This window comes from Thalassophryne amazonica, chromosome 18 (genome assembly GCF_902500255.1).
Source record: "Thalassophryne amazonica chromosome 18, fThaAma1.1, whole genome shotgun sequence".
NCBI classification, from domain to species: domain Eukaryota; kingdom Metazoa; phylum Chordata; class Actinopteri; order Batrachoidiformes; family Batrachoididae; genus Thalassophryne; species Thalassophryne amazonica.
The window spans coordinates 42,264,336-42,288,815 of record NC_047120.1 but is presented as its reverse complement, the minus strand read 5'-3'; the positions used below and the strand labels follow the sequence as shown (position 1 = coordinate 42,288,815).

Here is a 24,480-nt window from a genome sequence, read left to right as displayed (position 1 = left end):
TGATTCCTCACAGACCACATCATTGTCCACAAAGTCAAGGCCATTAAACCTTCCTTTGCCAAGAAAAGCAACTAAATTGCAGGTTTCCCCAACCCTACCCAAATACTCAGTCCATGCAAGCATTAAACACTGTAGAAACCAAAACACATCTCTTGTGAACACCAGTCATCACTGGGGGGGAAAAAAACCCCAGTCTCTGCCTCTTCTCTGTACAGCATTGTGTATAGGCTGGATATGATGTCCATCAACTTCGTGGGGGTTCCACAAATTCTCAGGATGTCACAGAGAGCGGCACAGTTAATTGAATTGAAGACTTTCTGAAAATCAACATGTGCTGCAAAGAAGTACTGCCAATATTGATGCTTGCATTCTGTGAGAACTTGTCGAGATGGAATGCAGTTGATTGTTGATGCCAGATTGTTCCAGTTTCTGAGCAACAAGTACATGGTACTCAATCCTGTTAAGAATAATCCTTGCAAGCACCTTCCCCAGGACAGAGAGCATGTAATACCCCTATAGTTGTTGCAATCCATACAGTCACCCTTTCCTTTCCAGACTGTGACAAAAAACCCTTTCTGTTGTGTGGGCCGCTGAAGAGGAGGTACTGCTGGCCCACCATCACCAGATGGCGCCCTGCTTGGAGTGCGGGCTTCAAGCACGAGAGGGCGCCAAAACCAGTGGAGTGACAGCTGTCACATCATCACCACCAGCTGTCACTCATCTACGTCAACCTCCATAAAAGCTGGACTGCAACTCCACCTCCCCGCCGAGAAATCAGCTACCATTCAGGTAATCTTCTTTGCTGAACTAAAACATTGAGTAATACTCTGAACTTCTTTGCAGCCCTTTTCCTGTGGTGTTTTCCTCATCTGTGGGATTGGTGTTTGGTGTGATCAGCGACGGCTTCGCTTCACACCCCAACCAGATAAGTGATTAGACAGGAGCTGCACGAGTGTGTGATTGGAGGTGGAGGTACTCCCTCCAAAAGGAACACAGACTGTGGGATTACTGAGTGTGCAAGCTCACACTCATCAATACTGTTTCTGTTCTCTGCCAGCAGTACCGGGTCTGACTGCTGAAGACAGTGGCCACCTGGGGCGCAGGGCTTGGCGGCTCCGGTGTTCTTCAGATCCGTTGGTGGTGGAAGCTGTGTGGGATCCGGCTCTTCTCTCGCCAGACGTCTTCTATCTTCGAGCCTGCCCACACGTCACCTTGTGTATAATTGACATTCCACAATATTGTTATTGTCTGTACTTCGTTGTGCGATTCACAACATTAAATTGTTACTTTTTGGCTTATCCATTGTCCATTCATTAACGCCCCCTGTTGTGGGTCCGTGTCACGACACCTTCCCAACACTTTCTTTTAATCTGTAGGGATGATACCCATCTGCCAGATTGAAGCAAAGATTGTTTGCAATTCCAGAACAGCATCTCTACCCACCTGGAGGAGCTCAACTCAGTACAGATCCCTTGAGCTTTCCCTGCCTTCAGCTGTTTCACAGCTTTTGCAATCTCACCAATATTTGGTGGTTCACAGTTGACTGGTGAGTCACTCACAAGATGACAGTGGAGATGGCTAACATCTCAGCAGGAGGATTAACCTCATACAACTGCTCAAAGTAGGTGGCCTAATGGGACAGTGCATGAAAGGCATGTGTCTGAACTGAAACATCTTCCACCATAACTGTAGTGGGACAGTGTGTAGATGTGCAGGAACTAATTGCTTTGATTCCTCTATAATCAGGTCGAGGGTCACTACACCAGAGATGGTGTGTTACCTGATTACAGATACCTCTAACAACCGCCTCCTTGTCCACTCTCAGGGCCATCACAGCCCACTTTCTCAGCTGTCTGTACAGCCTACAGTTTCTATCAAGCAGTGCATTAAGATTGTTCTGGATGATATTTACAGTGACCTCAGATATGAAAAATCTATAGATGAATGGACATTACAGTCCTCAGCAATGTTCAAGGTCAGACTGAAGAAGACCTCTCACAATCCATTTGGCTCACCACTTGTGCCCATCTCTGCAAGTCCTCCAGCCAGATTACGTTCAAAAATTCCTGAGAAACAGTCTGATCTTGAATCTGACCACATTTAATTTTGGGCGTTCAACTAAATCCTCAAGGAAACCACAAGAAGTTTTAAGGTTAATTCACAAACTGGGCACATCTATGGACCTTACAATTCTGTATAATTCTCCAGCATTTTCCCCACAAGAACTACCCATTGTTAAAAAAAAAAATCAGTATACATAAAGGAACATTTTGAGCACCATAACTTTGTAATAGGCAGTTCAATGAACGGAAATCAGAATCGCTCCAGGAGCTGTTGATGCTTATGTCACTTGGGTTGTGATAACGGTGTATGGATGGCCACTTTTGAGTTTGATGCCGTAAAGCATATCAAAGCAGAAATACATTTGAAATATTGATGCCAAAGCTTCAAACAAACACATCTCACACCTACAACTGTTTACGCACTCTTGTTACTTCTGCAGTTGCGAAGTTGTGCAGTAGCTCTTTCAGCATCTTGGCCTTTCTGCTTTTGTAAAAGCTATTTGTGAATATCAATAAATTGTTGTTTTTAATTTATCATTAGAGACTGTCTTTGATGAATCGCTCGGGCAAGTTGAAGTACAACCAAACAATGCAGTAGTAAGTGCTTAGCTGATTTAGCACCTCTACCCCTGAGGTATCTCAAAAGTGATTAATAAAATGTGTACACTACTCAGTAATCCCTTATATGTAGGCCCTGAGGCCCATTGGCACGCCAGCTTTTCCCCAGATTCCAATGTGAACAAATAGTGTTCCTCTTGCAAAGTTGTTTTCATATAAATTTTACATCTACAGGAAAGTCAGTTCATACATGCTCATACGGAAATGTGAAAAAGCAGTAACCCAACATAGAGCTGGAAACTTCCATGTGTAACTTTTGTGTGAAAGACGTGGAGGATGATTCTAATGAAAGGACTTGAGAAAAAAAAAAAAAACTCAACTCCATAACAGCAGAAATTATAGTCCCTGTCTATGATAAGTGTTTCAGAGAGCACAGCGGAGAAGCAGAATATTCAGAATCACAGCTCATGAAGCTCTTCAACTTCTGACACTGGCAGTCAAACCTTGTACCATTATTCATGACCCGGCAATGAGGCTTTACATGCACTCACATGGCAATGATACGTGCCTCATTTAAAACTTGACACATGTGACACATGCTTCAAAGTGTCTCATTTAACATCACAGTATTGCACATTTCTCCTCAAATGTACTCAGGTCAGTAAGTAACCAAAAGGTGACAAACACACATACACACAGAGCAAATTTCATACCAAGTGGGCCATCTTGCACTGCTGGGATAGGCTCCAGCTCCCTCGCCCCAATGACCCTTAAATGGAGTATGTAGGTATAGAAAATAGCATTTATTTCTCAGCATTGTGCAAATGTATGTGACTCCAGTTCCTTGGCCCAGGCCAAACATGAAACTTCCACCTACAACTTGTTGTCAATGTTGGCAAGTACAATCCCTGGCAAAAATTATGGAATCACCAGCCTCAGAGGATGTTCATTCAGTTGTTTAATTTTGTAGAAAAAAAGCAGATCACAGACATGACACAAAACTAAAGTCATTTCAAATGGCAACTTTCTGGCTTTAAGAAACACTATAAGAAATCAGGAAAAAAAATTATGGCAGTCAGTAACGGTTACTTTTTTAGACCAAGCAGAGGTAAAAAAAATATGGAATCACTCAATTCTGAGGAAAAAATTATGGAATCACCCTGTAAATTTTCATCCCCAAAACTAACACCTGCATCAAATCAGATCTGCTCGTTAGACTGCATCTAAAAAGGAGTGATCACACCTTGGAGAGCTGTTGCACCAAGTGGACTGACATGAATCATGGCTCCAACATGAGAGATCTCAATTCAAACAAAGGAGAGGATTATCAAACTCTTAAAAGAGGGTAAATCATCACGCAATGTTGCAAAAGATGTTGGTTGTTCACAGTCAGCTGTGTTTAAACTCTGGACCAAATACAAACAACATGGGAAGGATGTTAAAGGCAAACATACTGTTAGACCAAGGAAGACGTCAAATCGTCAAGACAGAAAACTTAAAGCAATATGTCTCAAAAATCGAAAGTGCACAACAAAACAAATGAGGAACGAATGGGAGGAAACTGGAGGAAACTGGAGTCAACGTCTGTGACCGAACTGTAAGAAACCGCCTAAAGGAAATGAGATTTAAATACAGAAAAGCTAAACGAAAGCCATCATTAACACCTAAACAGAAAAAAACAAGGTTACAATGGGCTAAGGAAAAGCAATCGTGGACTGTGGATGACTGGATGAAAGTCATATTCGGTGATGAATCTCGAATCTGCATTGGGAAAGGTGATGATGCTGGAACTTTTGTTTGGTGCTGTTCCAATGAGATTTATAAAGATGACTGCCTGAAGAGAACATGTAAATTTCCACAGTCATTGATGATATGGGGCTGCATGTCAGGTAAAGGCACTGGGGAGATGGCTGTCATTATATCATCAATAAATGCACAAGTTTATGTTGATATTTTGGACACTTTTCTTATCCCATCAATTGAAAGGATGTTTGGGGATGATGAAATAATTTTTCAAGATGATAATGCATCTTGCCATAGAGCAAAAACTGTGAAAACATTCCTTGCAAAAAGACACATAGGGTCAATGTCATGGCCTGCAAATAGTCCGGATCTTAATCCAATTGAAAATCTTTGGTGGAAGTTGAAGAAAATGGTCCATGACAAGGCTCCAACCTGCAAAGCTGATCTGGCAACAGCAGTCAGAGAAAGTTGGAGCCAGATTGATGAAGAGTACTGTTTGTCACTCATTAAGTCCATGCCTCAGAGACTGCAAGCTGTTATAAAAGCCAGAGGTGGTGCAACCAAATACTAGTGATGTGTTGGAGCGTTCTTTTGTTTTTCATGATTCCATAATTTTTTCCTCAGAATTGAGCGAGTCCATATTTTTTTCCTTCTGCTTGGTCTAAAAAAGTAACCGTTACTGACTGCCACAATTTTTTTTCCTGATTTCTTATAGTGTTTCTTAAAGCCAGAAAGTTGCCATTTGAAATGACTTTAGTTTTGTGTCATGTCTGTGATCTGCTTTTTTTCTACAAAATTAAACAACTGAATGAACATCCTCTGAGGCTGGTGATTCCATAATTTTTGCCAGGGGTTGTAAATCACATAACCACTATTTATGGTGGAAGATTTTTGTCACAAGGTCAAACATGGTACATATGAGGTCTGTTAGAAAAGTATCGGACCTTTTTATTTTTTGCAAAAACTATATGGATTTGAATCATGTGCGCTTGCATCAGCCAAGCTTGAACCTTCGTGCGCATGCGTGAGTTTTTTCACGCCTGTCGGTTGCGTCATTCGCCTGTGGGCAGGCTTTGAGTGAGCACTGGTCCACCCCTCTCGTTGGATTTTCATTGTCAGGAAAAAGTCTGAACGGCTGGAGCAGTGCTGCATCAAATATTTCAAGAAATTGTGCGAAACAGCCAGGTGGAAACCATTCGGAAAATTCAGATGGCTTTCGGTGAAAATCCTATGGGCATCACACAGATTAAGGAGCATTACAACCGGATTAAAGACAGCCCACAGTGGCTGAGGGCGCGCCGCGCTTCGAGTGGCCATCAACAGGCTGAAATGACCAGATAATTTCCAATGTGAAGGCATCAGCCATTTTTCGTCAGATTCCACGGTTACAGGAGATTTTGTAATGAAAGACGTGCGGAGGCATTCGTGCGTCAGGACGAAGCCGCAATGGCAGAGAACAAAAGCAAGTCCGTGTTGGAAGTCTCACGGGACATGTTGTGACATGCCCAGCTCTCCACAATTTCTCGGATACTCACTCGACTAAAAAGCCACCGAAAGCCGTCTGAATCTTCTGAATGGTGGAAGACCTAACGCCATTGCAGCTTTGTCCCGACGTGCGAATGCCTCCACACGTCTTTCATTACAAAATCTCCTGTAACAGTGGAATCTGACGAAAAATGGCTGATGTCCACCTTTTCTGCCATTTCTCTGGTAGTCACACGACATCCCGGATCAACACAGCCTTCACTTTGGAAATGATCTGGTCATTTCAGCCTGTCGATGGCCGCTCGAAGCGCGGCGCGCCCTCAGTCACTGTGGGCCGTCTTTAATCCGGTTGTAACGCTCCTTAATCTGTGTGATGCCCATAGGATTTTAACCGAAAGCCATCTGAATTTTCCGAATGGTTTCCACCTGGCTGTCTCACACAGTTTCTTGAAAAATTTGATGCAGCGCTGCTCCAGCCGTTCAGACATTTTCCTGACAATGAAAATCCAACGAGAGGGGTGGACCACTGCTCACTCAAAGCCTGCCCACAGGCGAATGACGCAACCGACAGGCGTGAAAAAACTCACGCATGCGCACGAAGGTTCAAGCTTAGCTGATGCAAGCGCACATGATTCAAATCCATATAGTTTCTGCAAAAAATAAAAAGGTCCGATACTTTTCTAACAGACCTCGTATCTGGCTCCACAAACAGATTATGTATGTTGTGAAAGTGACGTGACACGGACCCACAACAGGGGGCGGTAATGAACGGACAATGGATAAGCCAAAATTAACAATTTAATGTTGTGAATCGCACAACAACATACAGACAATAACAATATGGTGGACTGTCAATCATACACCAGGTGACGTGTGGGCAGGCTCGACGATAGAAGACGCCTGGCGAGAGAAGAGCTGGATCCCCACACAGCTTCCACCACCAACGGAGCCGCCAAGCCCTGCGCCCCAGGTGGCCGCTGTCAGACCCGGTACTGCTGGCAGAGAACAGAGACAGTCCTGATGAGTGTGAGGTCGCACACTCAGTAATCCCACAGTCAGTGTTTAGTAAAGGAGGGAGAACCTCCACCTCCAATCACACACTCGTGCAGCTCCTGTTTAACCACTTATCTTGGTTTGGGGTGTGAGGCGAAGCCGTCGCTGATCACACCAAACGCCAATCCCACAGATAAGGCAGAACACCACAGGATAACGGCTGCAAAAGAAGTTCAGGTGGTGGTGATGAGTAGTGGATGAGTGACAGCTGGTACGGATGATGAGTGACAGCTGTCACTCCTGGTTGCTCCGACACCCTCTCGTGCTTGAAGCCCGCACTTCAAGCAGGGCGCCATCTTGTGGTGGTGGGCCAGCAGTACCTCCTCTTCAGCGGCCCACACAACAATGTAGCTGCTAAACTCCAACGTTATCACAAGTATGAGAAAAAAATAATAAAAACTCCATACACGTAAATATATTATAATGTATTTTTCAACCAATTTATCTTGATTTATTTAGTTATCTGTTTTCTGAACTGAGGTTGTTGACGCTGTATAGTCATTGTAAATGTTGAATCAAACGAAGAAAATAGAAGAAGAAGACAGAAGAGGATTTGCAAATCATTGTATTCTGTTTTTATTTACATTTCACGTCCCAACTTCATTGGAATTGGGGTTGTAATTCAAGGGACCCCTCTTTTACAATCACCATTCTTTGCTAAATTAATAACAGTAGTTGTGTGTATAGCTTTAACCTGTCTTGAAAATGTGATTTTTAAGTCCATTGAGATGAGATACTTTCCAAGTAATTGTCATGTGTGAAGGATGGACAAATAAACTATAGGAAGTACTAAAAAAGACAAAAATTCTTAAAACCCTTTAGCTGCTTTAAAAAAATGTGTGTGGAGCTGATAATCATACATTGACAGATAAATCTTTCCCACTGCAAGATTTAACTATTTAGTACAGTATTTTTTGTACACAAGTTCAACAAGTTGGCTTTCAAGCTGGCTACTTGCTAATTAATCAAGCTAGCTAGCAATCAGTTATACTACGTAACTGAGCTTGTCAGTAACAAAATAAAGAAGTTAATCCTTTTGAAAGCCTTGTTTTATATCTGAGTATAGAGTGGTTTTTGTGATAGTTTATACTTCACTAACTAAAATGTTATAAAATTGCATCAGGTGTCACAGAAGGCTCCAGTGCTAGCTGTTCTGGGCACTCTTTGCTTCCATCACCTCAAAGAGTTAGCAATATCAAGATTATCTGTACACGTCAAAGTTAATCAAAACTGAACTTGATGCCAACTGTTGTGTGGGCCGCCAGAAGAGGAGGTACTGCTGGCCCACCACCAGAGGGCGCCCTGTCTGAAGTGCGGGCTTCAGGCACGAGAGGGCGCTGCCACCTCCCAAGAGCGGCCGGGTTGACAGCTGTCACTCATCGGCTATGACAGCTGTCACCAATCATCTGCGCCTCATCCCAAATAAGAGCAGGATGACACCTCCACCACTTCGCCGAGATATCGTTCTTCTGAGGAGGTAACACTCTGAGCCTGAGTATTCCTACGTTGATTTCAGTAGATACAGTGTTGCAGCTGTCTTCCCGAAGGACCGGCGTAGGCTGCGACTGCTTCGCTCTGCTTTCCGCCAGATAAGTAATTAGACAGGAGCTGCACGAGCGTGTGATTAGAGGTGGAGGTGGAATAACCACCATACTTGTTACGGGGTGTACACACACCCACACTTGACTGTTTTTGCTCTTCGCCAGCAGTACCAGATCCGACACGCGGAGACGGTGGCCACCTGGGGGACTCGGGACCTGGCGGCTCCAGTATCCTCCTGGTTCGGTGGCAGAGGAAATCGTGTGGTTCCGGTTCTTCTCCAGACGGACGTCTCCTATCGTCGAGCCTGCCCACACGACACCTTTATCAATTGACTTTGTATTCATTCAGTAATCTGCTGTGTGTAGTTGTGGCATTCACAACAGTAAAGTGTTCAAATTTAACTTCTTCTATTGTCCGTTCATTTGCGCCCCCTGTTGTGGGTCTGTGTCACTACACTTTCACAACATATTTCTGTGAATTATGGTATTCAAGCCGCTATAAAGCCACCTGGTGGACATCCCCAGACTGTGGCTAATTACTTTGAAATGAACTGTCTTCTTTCTTTTGGTTGCTCGCATTTTTGCTCAGGTCACCACAGCAGTTTTATGGTGGAAATGAAATGTGTCTGGAAAAAGGCTGAAAACATGGTGACATAATTTGCTATTGTAACAAGGTGATGAAAAGATGTTCCTGCTAACTTGGCTAGTGGGGAATTCCCCTTTGGATGACCTGGTAGAGCCTTGCTGTCAAGTATGACCAGTCTGGTGTTCAAACCCCACATGGCCCTGCCACAAAAGATATATCATCTGGTCCCAAACTGGCATTGGTGGCAGGATGTAGCAGTTGACCAGATAGTCACAAAACATGCTCAAATGCACCTGTGACTTGTGCCGAGGTTAAAATTGTGGGGAAACATGTAAAAAGGTGATAAAAAGATGTTCCTACTAACTTGGCTAGTGGGGCATTCCCCTTTGGCTGACCTGGTTCTTGGTCTCAAATATGAGCAATCTGATGTTCGAACCCCACCGTGGCCCTGCCAGAAAAGATATGTCATCTGGTCACACTATGCTTTCACACATGCCTCAAAAACAATGGCCCCAGATGACTTGAAAATTATTTGCAAGGATGTCACCATTGTATTTCTCCTTCGTGATCACCCAGATCCAGTCCAACTATCCAGATGTGGATACTCAAATTTATTTTAATGGTGTCTTGTGATTGTGTAGGGTTTGCATCTTCAAGAACTAGTGGCAGATTGTACAAGGAAAAGCTGAAATGACCACTGTGCCTTCCCCTTACACAGTAAAACTGTTATAACATCTGGATTTAGGGTATTTTATGCATGTTTCTACATGTCAGGACAGGTCTGGGAACATGTCCTAGTGCCGTGTATTGCTGCTTTCACAGCACTATAGAACCCTCTTTCTTTGGGGTGGCAATTAGTTGATCCATACCCAGCTTTGAAAATAGCAAGTGATACTACTCATCTTAGTCTCCCTAAGTAGCTATTTCTTTGACAAAAACTCATTCCAATGGTATCCAAGGATCCTCCTAAGTGGCCTAGTACCAAAGACATCTAGTCATCGCTTTGTGTCATTGGTTAGCATCCAAGTCTCACAACCATAAGGTAAGACAGGAAGCACCAGGCCCTCAAAGACATTGACCAGCATTCCCCTGCAGAAATCTCAGCATTGGCAAACACCTGTGTCCAGTAAAATCTATGACTCCTTGAGATCTTCCTTTGAGCTTAAACACCAAAGACCCAGAGTCATGAATGTCACTACAATTCCAACACTTTTACCACATATACTGTAGATAAACTTCTGATGTCCAAGATCAGGAAGTCATTGACAATCTCAAATCCAGACAGAGCTTATCAAGTACTGCATTCAGGATATCCATTGATTTCACAAAGATCACAGCATCATCCACAAGGTCTTGGTCAGTAAACCTTTCCTTGACAAAAAGGCTCCTGTCTATGTGTCACACAGCATTAAAGCTTCAAGGTCTGGGCCACAGTGGCAGTAGACCAACCAGTCTATCCCATGCTTCCCTATCCTCAGCCAGGTTCTTCCTGGGGTATCTCAAGGCATTCCCAAGGCAGTCGGGAAATATAGTCCCTCCAGGGTGTCCTGGGTCTTGCCTGGGAGGCCTCCTTCCAGTTGGAAATGCCTGGAATACCTTCTTTGGGAGACAACCAGGGGGCATCCTCACCAGATGCCTGAACCACCTCAGCAGCAGCTCTACCCTGAGTCCCTCCTGGATATTCAAGCTTCTCACTCTGTCCCTGAGTGTAAGCCCAGATACCCAACAGTGAAATCTAATTTCTGCTGCATGTTGATTTGGCACAGGTTTGACGCTGGATACCCTTCTGCACACAACTCCATGTTACATGGAGAGCAGGCAGAGATGGGAACCTGTCACACTGGAAACAAGTGCAATTATCCACTTGGCCACCATCACTGCTTTAAAAATGATAATCTTAGTAATTAAATGGTAATTCTAAAGTTTGTTGCCAATCATTGTAACCTCTGCCTGAATGAGGTAACTTATTTCACATAAGGGAAATTGTCACCTTATGCATGGTTTGCACCCAAAGCGTTGAGTCCCAGACGTGTTCCATCTCAGCTTCTGTGAGAGAAAGACTCCTGAAAGGCATCTGCACTAACAGGCTGCAGGAATGGTGTTTGCATTAAACTCTAATCTACCTCTAATTTACCTCTATAGGTTGAGGCAGAACTTCAGTTTGTCAGTTGTGCCCGGAGGACATCGTGTTGCTAAAAAAGGCTCTGACAAAGCAGCCTGAGATACACACAGAAAACACTGCTGTCGGAATCTCATTTAGAAATCCCACAACAGAGTCTACGGAGAGACAAAGACACTTGAAAAAGAGTAAGTGGGACAAGGAAAGTTGCTGACTTTGCCTGAGGATGGGACTTTTCCTGGTGGAGGGTGGAATGCAACGATGCTGCCTGTGTTTTGTTGTCTTCTCTTTTTCTTCGGCAGACTTTTTGATTTGTAGTCCAACAGCTCCTGGCTGATCAGATAAAAAAAATGGCAGTCATCCTGAAAAATGCTCCAACCTGTTCTTTCATTCTGCCTAGTTTCTTCCCCTCCTATCCCATCCTGGAGCTTTCGCTCTGCAGACTGCTGCAGCGTGTGGCGTTAGGACAAGGCGCCCCTTGCAGATAGAAGGTAAACTTGTGAACCTGCTTGTCAGAAAGTGAATCAGAGCTGCGGTACTTTTGTACAGTAGTGCAGCAGAGGGTCAGAGACTGGAAGCTTGTTGTCTGTCTCAATGGAGTCTGAGCTTTTGTTTGTGTATGAATGAGCAACAGTCTGAATGAACCCCAACTCAAACCGTGCATTGTTGCCTGACACTGCTCATTAACGGCCGCGCTCTGACACTGCCACTTGAATTATCTGCAGTAATGGATCCTGTGCATGTCATAACTCATAGTCAGTTGTCTTCCATTGTGGAAAACACCACATCAGAATGTTAAAGGTAAAAAAAAAATACTTTTTTCTTGAGGCCATTAAATATGGCCATTGGGTATTGTGAAGGCTTTTTGTCCGTCCATCCGTCCGTCTGTGCTCAACATAAGTCTAGTCCTGTTACTGCCAAACTCTTGAAATTTACAGGGAACATTCTTGGGACACAGACCTTGAACAAGTTCAAAGATGGCTAACCTTGACGTATTTTAAGAGCAAGTTTGGGTAGGATTACTTTGAAATGTAATCCAAAAGTAATCAGATTACAAGTAATCCAAATGTATGTACATGCATACATGTAATCCACATGTATTCTTTCAAAGTAATCCTACCCAACCTTGTTTAAGAGGTTTAAAAAGTCGCATTCGATATGTGTGTGTGTGTGTGTTTCACATATATAAAGGTTAGAGAGAAAGAAACACTTCTAAAACTGAAAATGCTGTTTTTCCAAAATAATAACATCTCTGAATTTATTTACAAGACATTTCGCAGAGGTTAGCGTGGTGACGTCACTTTCTGGTGTAGCTACTTGCTAACAGCTTTGTTTCTGGTATATTATGTAAATGCTAGTGAAATATAAACACTTCTAAAACTGAAAATGCTGTATTTGTAACCTGATAACACCGCGGGAGTGATTTATAAGACATTTTTGGATGTTAGTTTGCGTGCCAACCTTCGCTAACTCAAAGCTAACTTCCTATGTAAGTTTTCTCATTATTAATATGTGGAAAGCACAGAGGGTGATCTACAAATATTCCTTTATTTGCACAACACGAACAAATGATGATCTGATTTGAACATGTACAAATCTTATGTAAGACAATGGGATCGTAATCATTAATTAAACAACTGCAAATAATAACACAATGCTCATACGGCCAAGGATAATTTCGCATTGTGTAATTTTTTTAATCAAAGACATCATTCACACTTTTACACTGCAATGAGGATATGTTCATACAATGTTATTTCATGATTCATATCTGTTAGGAGTTATGGCTTCACAAAGTTACACTGAAAAAAATGCTACGTTGGATCAACTTAAAAAAATTTATGTAAGTTGTTACAGCTATTTTTTTTTTAGTTTCTCACAATGTATATTTATGATTTTGTATAGTGATTCCAGCAGATTTAACCTGGAAACCACAATTTTCCATTAGACCAATGTAAATAAGTACTTTGAATGAAGTGCACTGTGTTTCACTTTTTTCAGTGTATAAGATATCTTAAGATGACCTCTAGAAAAGTGTCTAATATCATTTAGCCTATGGGAATTTATTATTTTTATTTTAATAATTATTTCCTGTGATAAACAGGGCATGCATAAGATTAATGGATTCAGTGATTCAGTCAGTCAGTGAGTGAGGGGGTCTGCAAAGTTTCCATCAGTAACTGTAGAGATAATAATCTCCCAAATTTTGTATTTTATATCCTCACCACAGAGTGGAAACAGGGGTTGTAGGGTGGATTCTTCCAACCTGGACCCTAGACTCTCGAGCTGACTGACCCCATTAATCCTCTGCTTGCTGTGCTAATCACAGGGAACAGTCTGTCCTTTCATTTGTTTCTCTGCAAATCTGTCCAGACCATATAATATAAGACACAATAAACTACTGAATAAAATTGGATTATACAAGCAACAGTGACCTTAGTGGCTCCAGGACCTTGCCATTAGCAACAAGGCTTCATTATTATTTGCATGCAAACAAAAGGCACATGTTATAGTATGTACTTTCCAAATGCAGACATGTCCCACTGTGACAATATTCACATTTCAACTGATATTAAAAAGAATAAATGCAAATTATTACTTGTGTTGCAAAATGCCAATATGGTCAAAAATACGAGATTACCTAGTCCTCATCTGTATCTGTCAAAATCCAAAATTTCTAAGATGAATGTGCAGTAGCTTTTGCTGACCGAAAGTCATTTACTCACTTACTGACTCCATTTATCTCATGCGTACTGTATGCTCTGGCCACTAATTGCAGGGTATTTACCAGGTTTCTCAGTTGTGTATTGGGCTTGAAAAGATTTGAAGTATAAGTTTGTGCAAACATTTTAGACAGAGTTATGGCCAGGGTGTCCTCTTCCATAGGCCACCGGTGCACATGCACCCAGAACACAGTGAAAGTTCCCAGTTAGCAGGGTATAACAGGTATAAGATTATGTTAAAGGAAATATGTAAATGATATTGACATTTTATCAGGAAGTTGTTTAAAATGACAAATGTCTGGAATCCATTCCATGACGTGGCCTGTAATTTTGCAGATAGTGTTACTGAAGACAGTTTACATTATAAAGGAGAAATGACAGCAGTCACTACTGAAATAAATCTGATGGCATCTGACAAATTTAAGATATGCTTAAAAGAAAAAGAAAATAAATCAATTTTTAATATTTAATAAACTGCCCAGGAACAACAATTAAATGATTTCATATAGTGAAATAAAAATACAGACATAAAATGTACATTTGACACAGTTGTTAGCATTTTTTGATAAATCTTCAGTAAACCATCACTTTTGCAGCCAATTTTCTTTTGACACATCAGGGGATGGATACATGAACATTTGCAAGTCACTGACTGTGTCGTGGACTTCATTTACATCAATCGTTAAGAAATAGAGTCGGTATAGTACGGTATGATTTTATCTGACTGGCAGGCACTTCTCAAAAACTGAGTGACAGTACAAGAAGATGACTAGTGAGGGAAGCCACCAAATTGCTCATGGCAGCAATAAAGCAATTAGGCTTCAGTGAGTGTGATTGTGCTGTGCATTGTGATATGCAACTCTGCATAGTGCTTTTGTCCCTTGCAAAATAAGTTATACATCTTTATGTTGGAAGTAAGAACATATTCAGTGACTTCAAAATGTTCATGTATCCACCCCCTGAATTTTCTAATGAAAACTGGCTACAGAAGCAAGGATTTACTGTAAATTCATCAAAGCGTTCTAATAACTGCCACATTTACATTAAAATTTGTATTGTTTATTTCACTATATGAAATGGTTTGTTGTTGTTTTTGTTGTTTAATATCTTAGTCATTTTATTAAACAAACAGTGGCGTTATAGTGGCCACCAGGACCCTGCAGATAGCAACAAGGCTTCATGCAAACAAAAGCCCTTCTGCACATATACTTTACAAGCCCAGCCATGTCCCACTATACCAGCATTCCTATGAAATTATTATATAAAAGAATAACTGCATTAATTACTTTAAAGTTTTTTTTAAAAATGCCAAGATGCCCAAAATAGGGGGCTTACTGGTTGACACATCTGTCTAAACAAATCCAAAATTTCAAAGCTGAATGTACAAAGCTTTCTTGCAGTTACTGATGGAAATTCTGCAGACTCCCTTACTGACTCATTGACTGACAGGTTTTAAAGACAAATTTTGAAATATCTTCAGAAATATATTGAAAGGAATAAATTCTGTTTGTCAGTTTGTCACTAGGATTACTATAAAACGTTTGAACTGGCAACTGGTATGTGTCAAAGTAAAACCCATTATATTTTGAGGATCCAGAAAAGGTTATGGGTCCTACCTTGATGATCTACGGTGCACAGTCTGAAGTGCACAGTGCAACTGCATTTGGGGTGTGTCCAACCCCACGTCTCTATTTGATCTGAGCCCAAACTAGAGCACAAGGTGGAATGCTCTTCAATTAAGTTGCCTATTTACTCATGGGCATGTATCGGCATAAATTAAATAAACCAGACTGTCGCCTGTTGTGGCCTTCAAGACACATAGTATGTGAAAACAAGAAGAAAAAGCACTATAAAAATGCAGTCATTTGTGTTCTTGGGAACTGGGGATGAACTGAGCCCCAAACCTGCTCAGCCTAAGTGCACATCGTCCCTACGGGAATGGGAAAAAGATGTAGATGATGAAGAATATGTTTCACATTGGTTTCCATGTTACTAGTAGTTGGAGAAACAGCATGCCCACCAACATTTCAGCACAAGTTAAAAGCCAGACAAACAGAGGACTAATCAGGATGGCAAAGATAGAGGCTCTTTCAATGCGCTGGTGTATTTTTTACTGAAGTCCTCTATAGGCTCTGAGGCCTGTTGGCGCTTCTCTCAAGATTCCATAGCATGAAGTGGATGAAAGTCTCAGTCTCCCCTAGACAGACGCCAGTCTGATGCAGGTCACTTCCCCAGCCAAGGATGGGACCCTTTCACAGCTGGGTAGACTGAATCAATGCAGAACAAGTGTCTTGTCCTAGGACACTGACAAGTTGCAAGAGTGGGGTTCAAACCTAGGTCTACATGTTGGCAGGTCAACAAGTGGGTACCTGCTCGATTTCCGAGCAATATGGAAATGTTGTGCATGCGGTTAATAAGCTTGCCTCAAAATAAGAAGGTCCATGGTTTGACCCCCACCTGTACCATATTCTTCTCTTATACCTGGAATTACATGCTACGGCTAACCAATGCAAGTTAGTTGTAGGAATATTGTATATCTTGTATATTAGAGAGAACTTAAATTCCATACAATGTGAGCTCAGGCAGGTAATGAAGATCTTAAATAGTTTGTGTCCACACGTGTCCCCGAGTGATATCTTTTCCCCTGGTCATTGTTGTTTTCTGTAGAGGAACTCTCTTATCCTGTGTTTTGCTACAGCTAATAGCTATGTACTGGGGCACTTTGTCATTTCCTACAAGATTGCATTGCATGTCCTTTGATCGTGGTTGAAGATTAGGACTCATCCTCTCTTTTTTTAAATCTCAACTATCTTTGGAACCTCTTGCCTGGCATGTTTTTGACTGGATGATGTCATGTAGTTTGTGATGTGGTGTGTAATGCTCGGACTGAGAGTTTCTCTGTCAGGGCAGCTGGTACAATATGGGTCACTGTCTGCTTTTAAGCAATTGCCCATTATTGTTTAAGCCGTTCTACTGCCGTAGCTTCATTAACGAGAAAATTATGTGCAACTTTTATAGTCCAAATAACTTGAGTCAGGTCAGCTGGTTGCGAGACATACCATGAAAGAATCACACGCATCCAGAAAGGACTGCCCTTACTTTCATGGACAGTAAATGGAGCACTGAAATGGTTTAAGTGCCAGTACCTTTGAAGGTTTAATGGATTGAACTGTCTGTTAACCATAACAGACGCAGGTTCACCTGGATTCATGATCATTATGTCCACAGGAATGGACAGTTACCTGGATGTCAATTCTGTTATATCTATCTTTGCATGTTTAATAATTCTTTACTGTATTTTGTTTTTTATCTGACTTCTTGTTGTTGGTATTATGGCCAAAGCAGCTGGTTACCTCTCTAAATGTGGTCTGCTTGAGGTTTCTTCCTACAATTATATTGTGCCCGAGGGAGTTTGTCCTAACCAGTGTTGCCAACATGCTTTCTCTTTTTTTCTTGGTGGGGGGGGGCACATTCCAGCACTCATAGGGTGACAGGTGCAGACAGACTAATTAAATTCACCAATTCACCTAACCTGCATGTCTTTGGAAGTGGGAGGAAGCCGAGCCACCCGGAGTTAACCCACACAAATACGGGGACAACATGCAAACTCCACGCAAAAAGGACCGAAAGGATCAGGCGGGAAGTGATCCCAGGACCTTCTTGCTGGGAGGCAACAGTGCAACCACTGATCCACTGTTCTGCCCGAAATCAGTGAATACATGTGAGAATTGCAAACACCATTGGAAAACTGAGATAATTGGTCACTCTCATAGTGAAAGTGCTTTCAAAGCTACAGAGGATGAAATATTTATATGTTCTTAGAGCACATTCACACAACTATTGCTCACCTGGCTGATTGCAGCATCACAAAATCCTGTCTTACGCCCCTGTTAGCCCTGTGGCAGCCTCCAGCTGTTGATAATGAAATCCTGAATTTCTTAAGAGGGACATTCTCCTGGGATGTTTTTTTTTCTTGATGTAGCTTCCACTGCATTGTCGAGAACAACACCCTGACATCCTTGATCTTTTCACTCAGGACTACAGGCGGAGGATTTTCTCGCGGTAACAATCACCTAAGTGATCCCTTTGCCTGTCGTAGGGGTTCAGGGGTTGAACACTGGATTAGGGATCAGAGGTGTGTGTGTGTGTGGGGGGGGGGGGGGTCCCTAGATAATGACATTCCTGAGACCCAGAGATGGACTCTAGAGCTTCAGTTTGGACTCCCTGGATGAAGGGAGGTCTACAGGCACAGTTTGATTCCATTCGATACTCTGTTTAGAGTTGTACCACAGATGTTATTGAAGCCCTCGTTGTTCCAGGACTTTCTACAAAGTCAAACTCCTACCAGCAAACATATTTCTATGAAATGCATTTAGTCTTTACCTACCTTAAAGACATTCAGTGGTTGTATTTTTAGAAGCTCATATTGTATGATTATTGAGGCGTTATTATCTTTTTATAACACATCAATAGATGATATAATAAAACCATATGATAGTTAATAGCTATTATTCTGCACTGTGAATATACCATCACCTAATGCCATTTTCTCAATCTGGTCACATGGCAAAAACATGATGACATCACAGAAGGTGATTTAAAATAGAAGTTTGTGATATCATTGCGACATGTGTTACATTTTCGTGACAGTATCATAAAATTATTTCTTGATGGTATCATGAAATTTAGGGTGGCATGGGGGTGGGGGTGTGTGTCTTGGGGTTATGGTTACCATTAAAGTTTAAAATAGTGACCGGAACTTGACTGCGTCATGAAAATGTAATGCATTTCGTGATGTTATCACGAATAAACAAACAATCCAACAACTAAAAATGCGAAACTGGGCTGCATTTACTTAAATGTGTAATTTTATTTTTTTCCTGACATATCATTTTTTCATTTTTATGCAATTTTTCATGATATGTCATTTTTATTATCTCATTTAATGAGGAACACACTGCAAATAAGTGTATTTTGGGTTATCCAACACAACACTAGTATGTTGTTTGTATGTTGTTGTTATAAACTTAACTCCACTTTGATGACATAAATAACAGTGTTTGAAAAATTCTATTAAATATGTGAAATAATAGTTGATTATGTCTGAAAAAATTTTTTGCTAGATTTTTATTTTATTTGAACGAGTTATGATTTAGAACTCTGTCTGCTTATTACTGTGTTTAATTCTGCATAGAAAAATAAACTGCAACAGTCTCCGGGTTGAAACAAGGAAAAAAAAAAAAAAAGAAGATAATCCACGTGAGATGGGCCCGCTTGGAAATTACAATGAGCACCAATTTAAAAAAGTACAATCTCTCTGCTTTCTTATGCAGATTGAAGAGTGGTGACAATGTCAGGGGATTAAGAAAATAACAGTTATTGGATTAAATGCCGTGGCTGTGCTGTGTGATATGAGAGTTAAACCGATAATCACTGCTGACGCGCCGTAGCTGCTTTTCGGGCAGATTAATCGGAGGTAATTCCTCGCTGAAAGTGACTGTCATTATTCCCCCTCACACTCACCTCTGCTGACACACGAGGAACTCAAACACACTCACACGCTGGATTAAGATATTACAGCTGATGAGTTAAACTGCCTAATGCAGCTCTACATTTAATCATAGTCTGGTCAGGTTGTGTTTTGGGTTATTCTGCACGGGTTAAAGGGTGAAACCAAACAACTTTCTTTTTGTCATCAGAATACAGACACGGTGGAACTTGTGGAGCAAAGTATAGCTTTAAGATGGGCTCAACCCTCTGAAAATGTGATTTAGCCTTTATTATAATATCATCTGCAAACAAAATTGTCTATCTATCTATGAGTCTTGCAAGCACAACTCTTCCTAAACAGGTTGAAGGTTTTCTATTAAACTTCACACAGTGGTTGCACACTGTATGAAGATATGCATGAAGTTAGTGTAATACCAGTCCAACCCCTTTAAAAGGAGATAATTACACGTTTGTTGTTTTACTTTTTATTCTTCATATTTGTTTGGTATATGCAGAAACAGACCTGTTGGGCTCTTCAGCACAGAGGTTGAGCAGTTTATTACTTCAGATATTTCAGAAAAGCTGTACTACCACAGGTATATAATACATGCAAGTAACTATTACGGCACATTTAATTTTCTTCTATGCATATATATTTAGGACTTGTATTATTTTTGTTCTGATGTGTTGTGAGCACCCCGTCTTGAAACACCCAGGCCTTCAGGCTCAAAAAAGTCAAAACCTTCTGCCTGCAAACTGTCCCATCTCTGCAGGAAAATTTATGACTAAGTCATCGCCCCTGAGACAGAAGCTCAGAGGAACCTGCCTGGAACTTTGCTGAAACTCAGCCCCTTCTCGTTTGACGTGCCACCTTGTTTTGTCCCCTTACGGACACGTTCAACACCGCGGGATGCCAACTGACTGTGCTGCACGACGTGCTTTTCTCAGCACCTGCCCACGTCACCTGGCGCTACACCTTGGCTTTTCATGCCGCCCGACTTCTGACTAACCCCCGACTCAAACCTGCACTTGAAAATTGGTTACCCAAATCAAAGGTGCTGCAGCATTGTTCTGACTCAAACATTATCCCGGTGTCATGTAAGCTCCTTGAACAGAACAGCTGCAGGTAATTCATCGAGAGAGGATCCCAGGCTCTTTGTCACCGCTGTCTGAAGCTGCCTGCTGAAACCAGGAGTGGGTGTAAAGTCCTCCTTGCCATTAACACTTCAGCCCTGTGGCCTGTGTGCTTGGCAGCTGCCTGTTCTGTAAATGAAACCAGAAGATGCTCGCGGTTTGGACAGCACCACGGTGGGACCACATGCTAGTCGGGCTACTAAAAAGTGCAGTAGCCCTGACAAGTATTGTGCTGCGAGCCAGAAGAGCTTTGTCATACGCCTACGCAAATATCTCCAAAATAAAAGCTTTATGTTACAAAAGGAGCTATGAGGTCAGCTGCATGTAGCTGAATTAGTAATGAGATAAACCTCTAAATTTCAGTCACCGCTGCCAAAAGTGATAATTTAACAAAGAAATAAAGCCCTGTGGCACCTAATCATATTGTCCATTGACAGATCCTTTAGGGAGGGGGGGCGAATTGTAGAACAATTCAAAAGCAAAATGATATGCTTAAGTACTTATCTGAAAGTGGAGTGATTTAATTATAGCTGATGCACCGGTTTTTACTGCAAAATATGTGGTATTTCTAATATAGTGTTAGACTTTGGGCCCGTAACTCGCACTCAGTGCATGTGATAAAGCTACTACAAAAAACAAACAAACAAACAAAAAAACATTTTTAGATTCAGTTCATGACATGTTTGAATGTCAAAAAGGTGATATGCAATAGAAAAACACAAAACTACACAAACTTGATAAATCCCGATTGGTGTTTGTTTTGCACTTTTCTCATATTTCAGTTCAGTTTGGTTTAGAAGCAGGTCAGAGCTTTTTTGTGGAGGATTTGGTGGATTTTCCTGCACAAGATCATTGGTGAGGGTATTTATTTAGTAATAAATGTCAAGTTCTAACTTTGTTGAAATGCCTCACAGGTCCTCATGTTGCTGTTGACAGTTGTTGTCATAATGACGTCCACTGGCAAATATGTCTATTTTCTGCAAAAGTGCAATTACATATTTAAATCACTCAAAGGCTCCTAAACTGAAAATCCATCCCCTTTGCCTCATAGCATATTCTAATATGATGAATGGACTTGAATGGCGAGGGGAAAAGAGCGGCGAACCTTTTCCGTTACACTAGTATTTGAGGTTAAGATTCTTTGGACTGGGCCGGAGAACATTTTTCCACGCAGTCAACTGAAAGCGCACATTCTGCCCTTTTTGTAAAAAAAAAAAAAATTAAAAAAATTAAAAAAAATTATCATTTGACCAAAAAAAAAAAAAAAAGACTCTCTCTTTATGCAGCTACAAGGGTCTGATCCTGAAATTGTGGATTGTACTCACCACCAGATGGGATAGCCTCCAAGCACCCGTGAGCTGGACAACCACACACACATCAAATATCCAATCAGATACAAATCCATGAGGTAAGCCTTGTAAGTGTGTAAGCGGGTGAATGGATCAATACATGGAACTTCCAGTAGGCAGGAAAAGAAGAGTTTCCGGGAAGAGGAGCTTTAGGGCAGCTTGATTGTTGGACGACGGGGGGAAATTAAAAATGATATTGAAAACGAAGTCCCCCTCTTGTTTTCCCCCTTTCTTTGAGTCGGGCCAGGAAAAGTGTGTCTGTCTCCTAGTAGTTAAGAGAATAAGTGTCTCTTAGACACATGCACACACGCTTCTACCCGTCCTCTCCTTCCCTCCCTCTCTCTGAGGTTCTTCCCTAAGGTAGATATCTTTTTCTCTCTCTCTCTACTTTTTTCTCCCTCAGGATGCCTCATCCACAGGCCTAATATTAAAGTGGAGGGATGGGTGGTGGTGGGGGCGCTGAGGTTTGGAGATGTCAGCTGGCAAGCCAATCACAGAAGATGGCCTTAGGTTACAAAAAAAAAAAATTATTATTCGTTCCCATCTGTCAATCACACGCCACCCCCTGGTAATGTGGAAAAGAAAGGGAAGAGTGAAAAGAGGGTGGGAGATGGAGAGGGGAAATCAGAGAGGGAGGTAAAGCGAGGGACACACCAAGAAGGTAGAGTTCTTAGTCAAAGTGTTTCATCTGTGATGAAATGATTCCCTAAAGTGGCTGGAGGTAGGCAGATGGATGTAGGCCGACGCCTCCTTGGGAGATGAGTTAACTCGTCTCACACACAGAATGTTTTAAATTTTAAGTGTCATGCCCCGCCTAATCGATCCTGATGTATGTGTATTTACACGAAGGGAAACTCACAGAGTCACATACAGTGAATTTTCTAAATTGTTGTCTGACTACCCCACCGGGTGGGGGGGGACACACATAAAAGGGGACACAATAAAGCCATAAACTGTGATGGTGGCTGGAGCAGGCACGCAGGGGTTATATGCTTCAGCGGCCCAAAGGCGACACAGTTTACATCAATACTATTGTCATTCTGATGGGCTGCGGGGCGAGCGGCCATGGGTCAGAGAGAGGAGGCGGAGGAGGAGAAAAGATAGTGAAGAAGGATGTAGAATTAGCCTGAAGTAACCACACATTTAATTCATATACAAGGAAACGGCTCAGGAAGAACACAAAGACAGATCAAAGAAAGACCTGGTAAGTCCTTATCTCAAAGGACTTTTTTTTAGTGTGAATAGAAAGTATACCGAATGACAACAAAACACTTTTTAAACCAGTGATAAAGGAGTTCATATACATAAATTTCTTGTTAAACTTATTGAAACACCATAACAGGAGGAACTTGATGCACCTAATGACCTGCCATCTTCATTAATAAACACATTTATGCACAGATCTCCTCCAAAAATCTAAGAGCTCCTCTATTCCCCAGGGAGCGCCGATGGTGTAAGCATCAATATGCAACATGTATTGTTATTGAATTATTGGGTTAATAATGCACCTACAGGTGGACACACAGATGTATGACAACATGTTGGACATATTAAGTTCAAAGCAATGGAAATATATAAATTAGACATAATTGGATGAAAATTGTTCTACACTTCACTTTTGGTCATGCTGACGTGTTTATTCAAGTATCACTTCTGATTTTATTCTTATGTATTGCTTTTTGATTGGCTGGCTTTGCCAAGCCGAGTATCTATGGGTTACAACCCGACCCATATATGGGCTGGCTGATACCATCCACTGATAGGAGCCTTTCACCAGTATATCAGTATATGTGTTATTTTTGCAGACATGAAAACTTTTATTTTTCTGAATAAACAATACAGAAAACCACTTTGACTGCTGGAAATTGTGCCATTGCGTAGTTTGTCCAGCAGAGGGTGCTTGACGACATTGTAAACAATGTCATCAAACATGACTGGGAACCCCATCACTCTTTGGTCACGCTAAAAGAGACAGAGGCAAAGTGACCAGCTGCCATTCATTTTCAGTCAGAATGGGTATTTTACAGCGACAAGATACAAATGATCACTATGCCGCCAGCTAGGCGGGGCCAAAATAGACGAGAACCCTATTTTATACAAAAGAGAGTGCCCATCCAAGTGAAGGCAGCATGATGTACATTGGTTGATTTTTGGAAATATTTGTAATTATTTACAATAAAGTTCATGTTTATAAAACATCAAGCATCAATTATGTTTCTTTGTCATAAGGGTTTGATAATGAAATGGGAATAACAGCCATATTTTTACATATCAGCAGATATAGCTGCATTGTAATTTTTTCTTGAACATCAGCCCTGAAAAAAATCCATATCGGTTGGGCTCTACTACGAGTAGTTTATCGGTTTAGAGATTGGAATGTTGTTTTAGGTTCATATTATTGGATCGCCGGTTGCTCCTTGGTAAATGTGTTTACTCCGTTGACGTCAATACGTCTGTAAATAATGAACTGAATAAACCCATCCCCCAATCACACACTTTAAGTCTGTCCAGTCACTGTAAAGGAGATGAGGTCTATACTGATGATCAGTGGTACAGTGTGTAAAACTCATAGCTCAAATACATTTAGGACATGTTCAACTGCAGTTTGCTATTTATAAGGGTTATGATTACACACA

At 41.5% G+C, this 24,480-nt stretch overlaps 1 protein-coding gene across 1 annotated transcript in view; it reads right to left on the bottom strand.

The window, feature by feature from the left end:
* Nucleotides 1-23,008, bottom strand: part of wnt3 (wingless-type MMTV integration site family, member 3) — a 50,360-nt gene extending 27,352 nt beyond the window's left edge. Inside the window, exon 1 of the mRNA XM_034194555.1 lies at nucleotides 21,821-23,008. Coding sequence (XP_034050446.1) covers nucleotides 21,821-21,900 — 80 coding nt within the window. The 5' untranslated portion in view covers nucleotides 21,901-23,008. The remainder of the gene's footprint in view (nucleotides 1-21,820) is intronic.
* Between the last annotated feature and the right edge of the window lie 1,472 nt (nucleotides 23,009-24,480).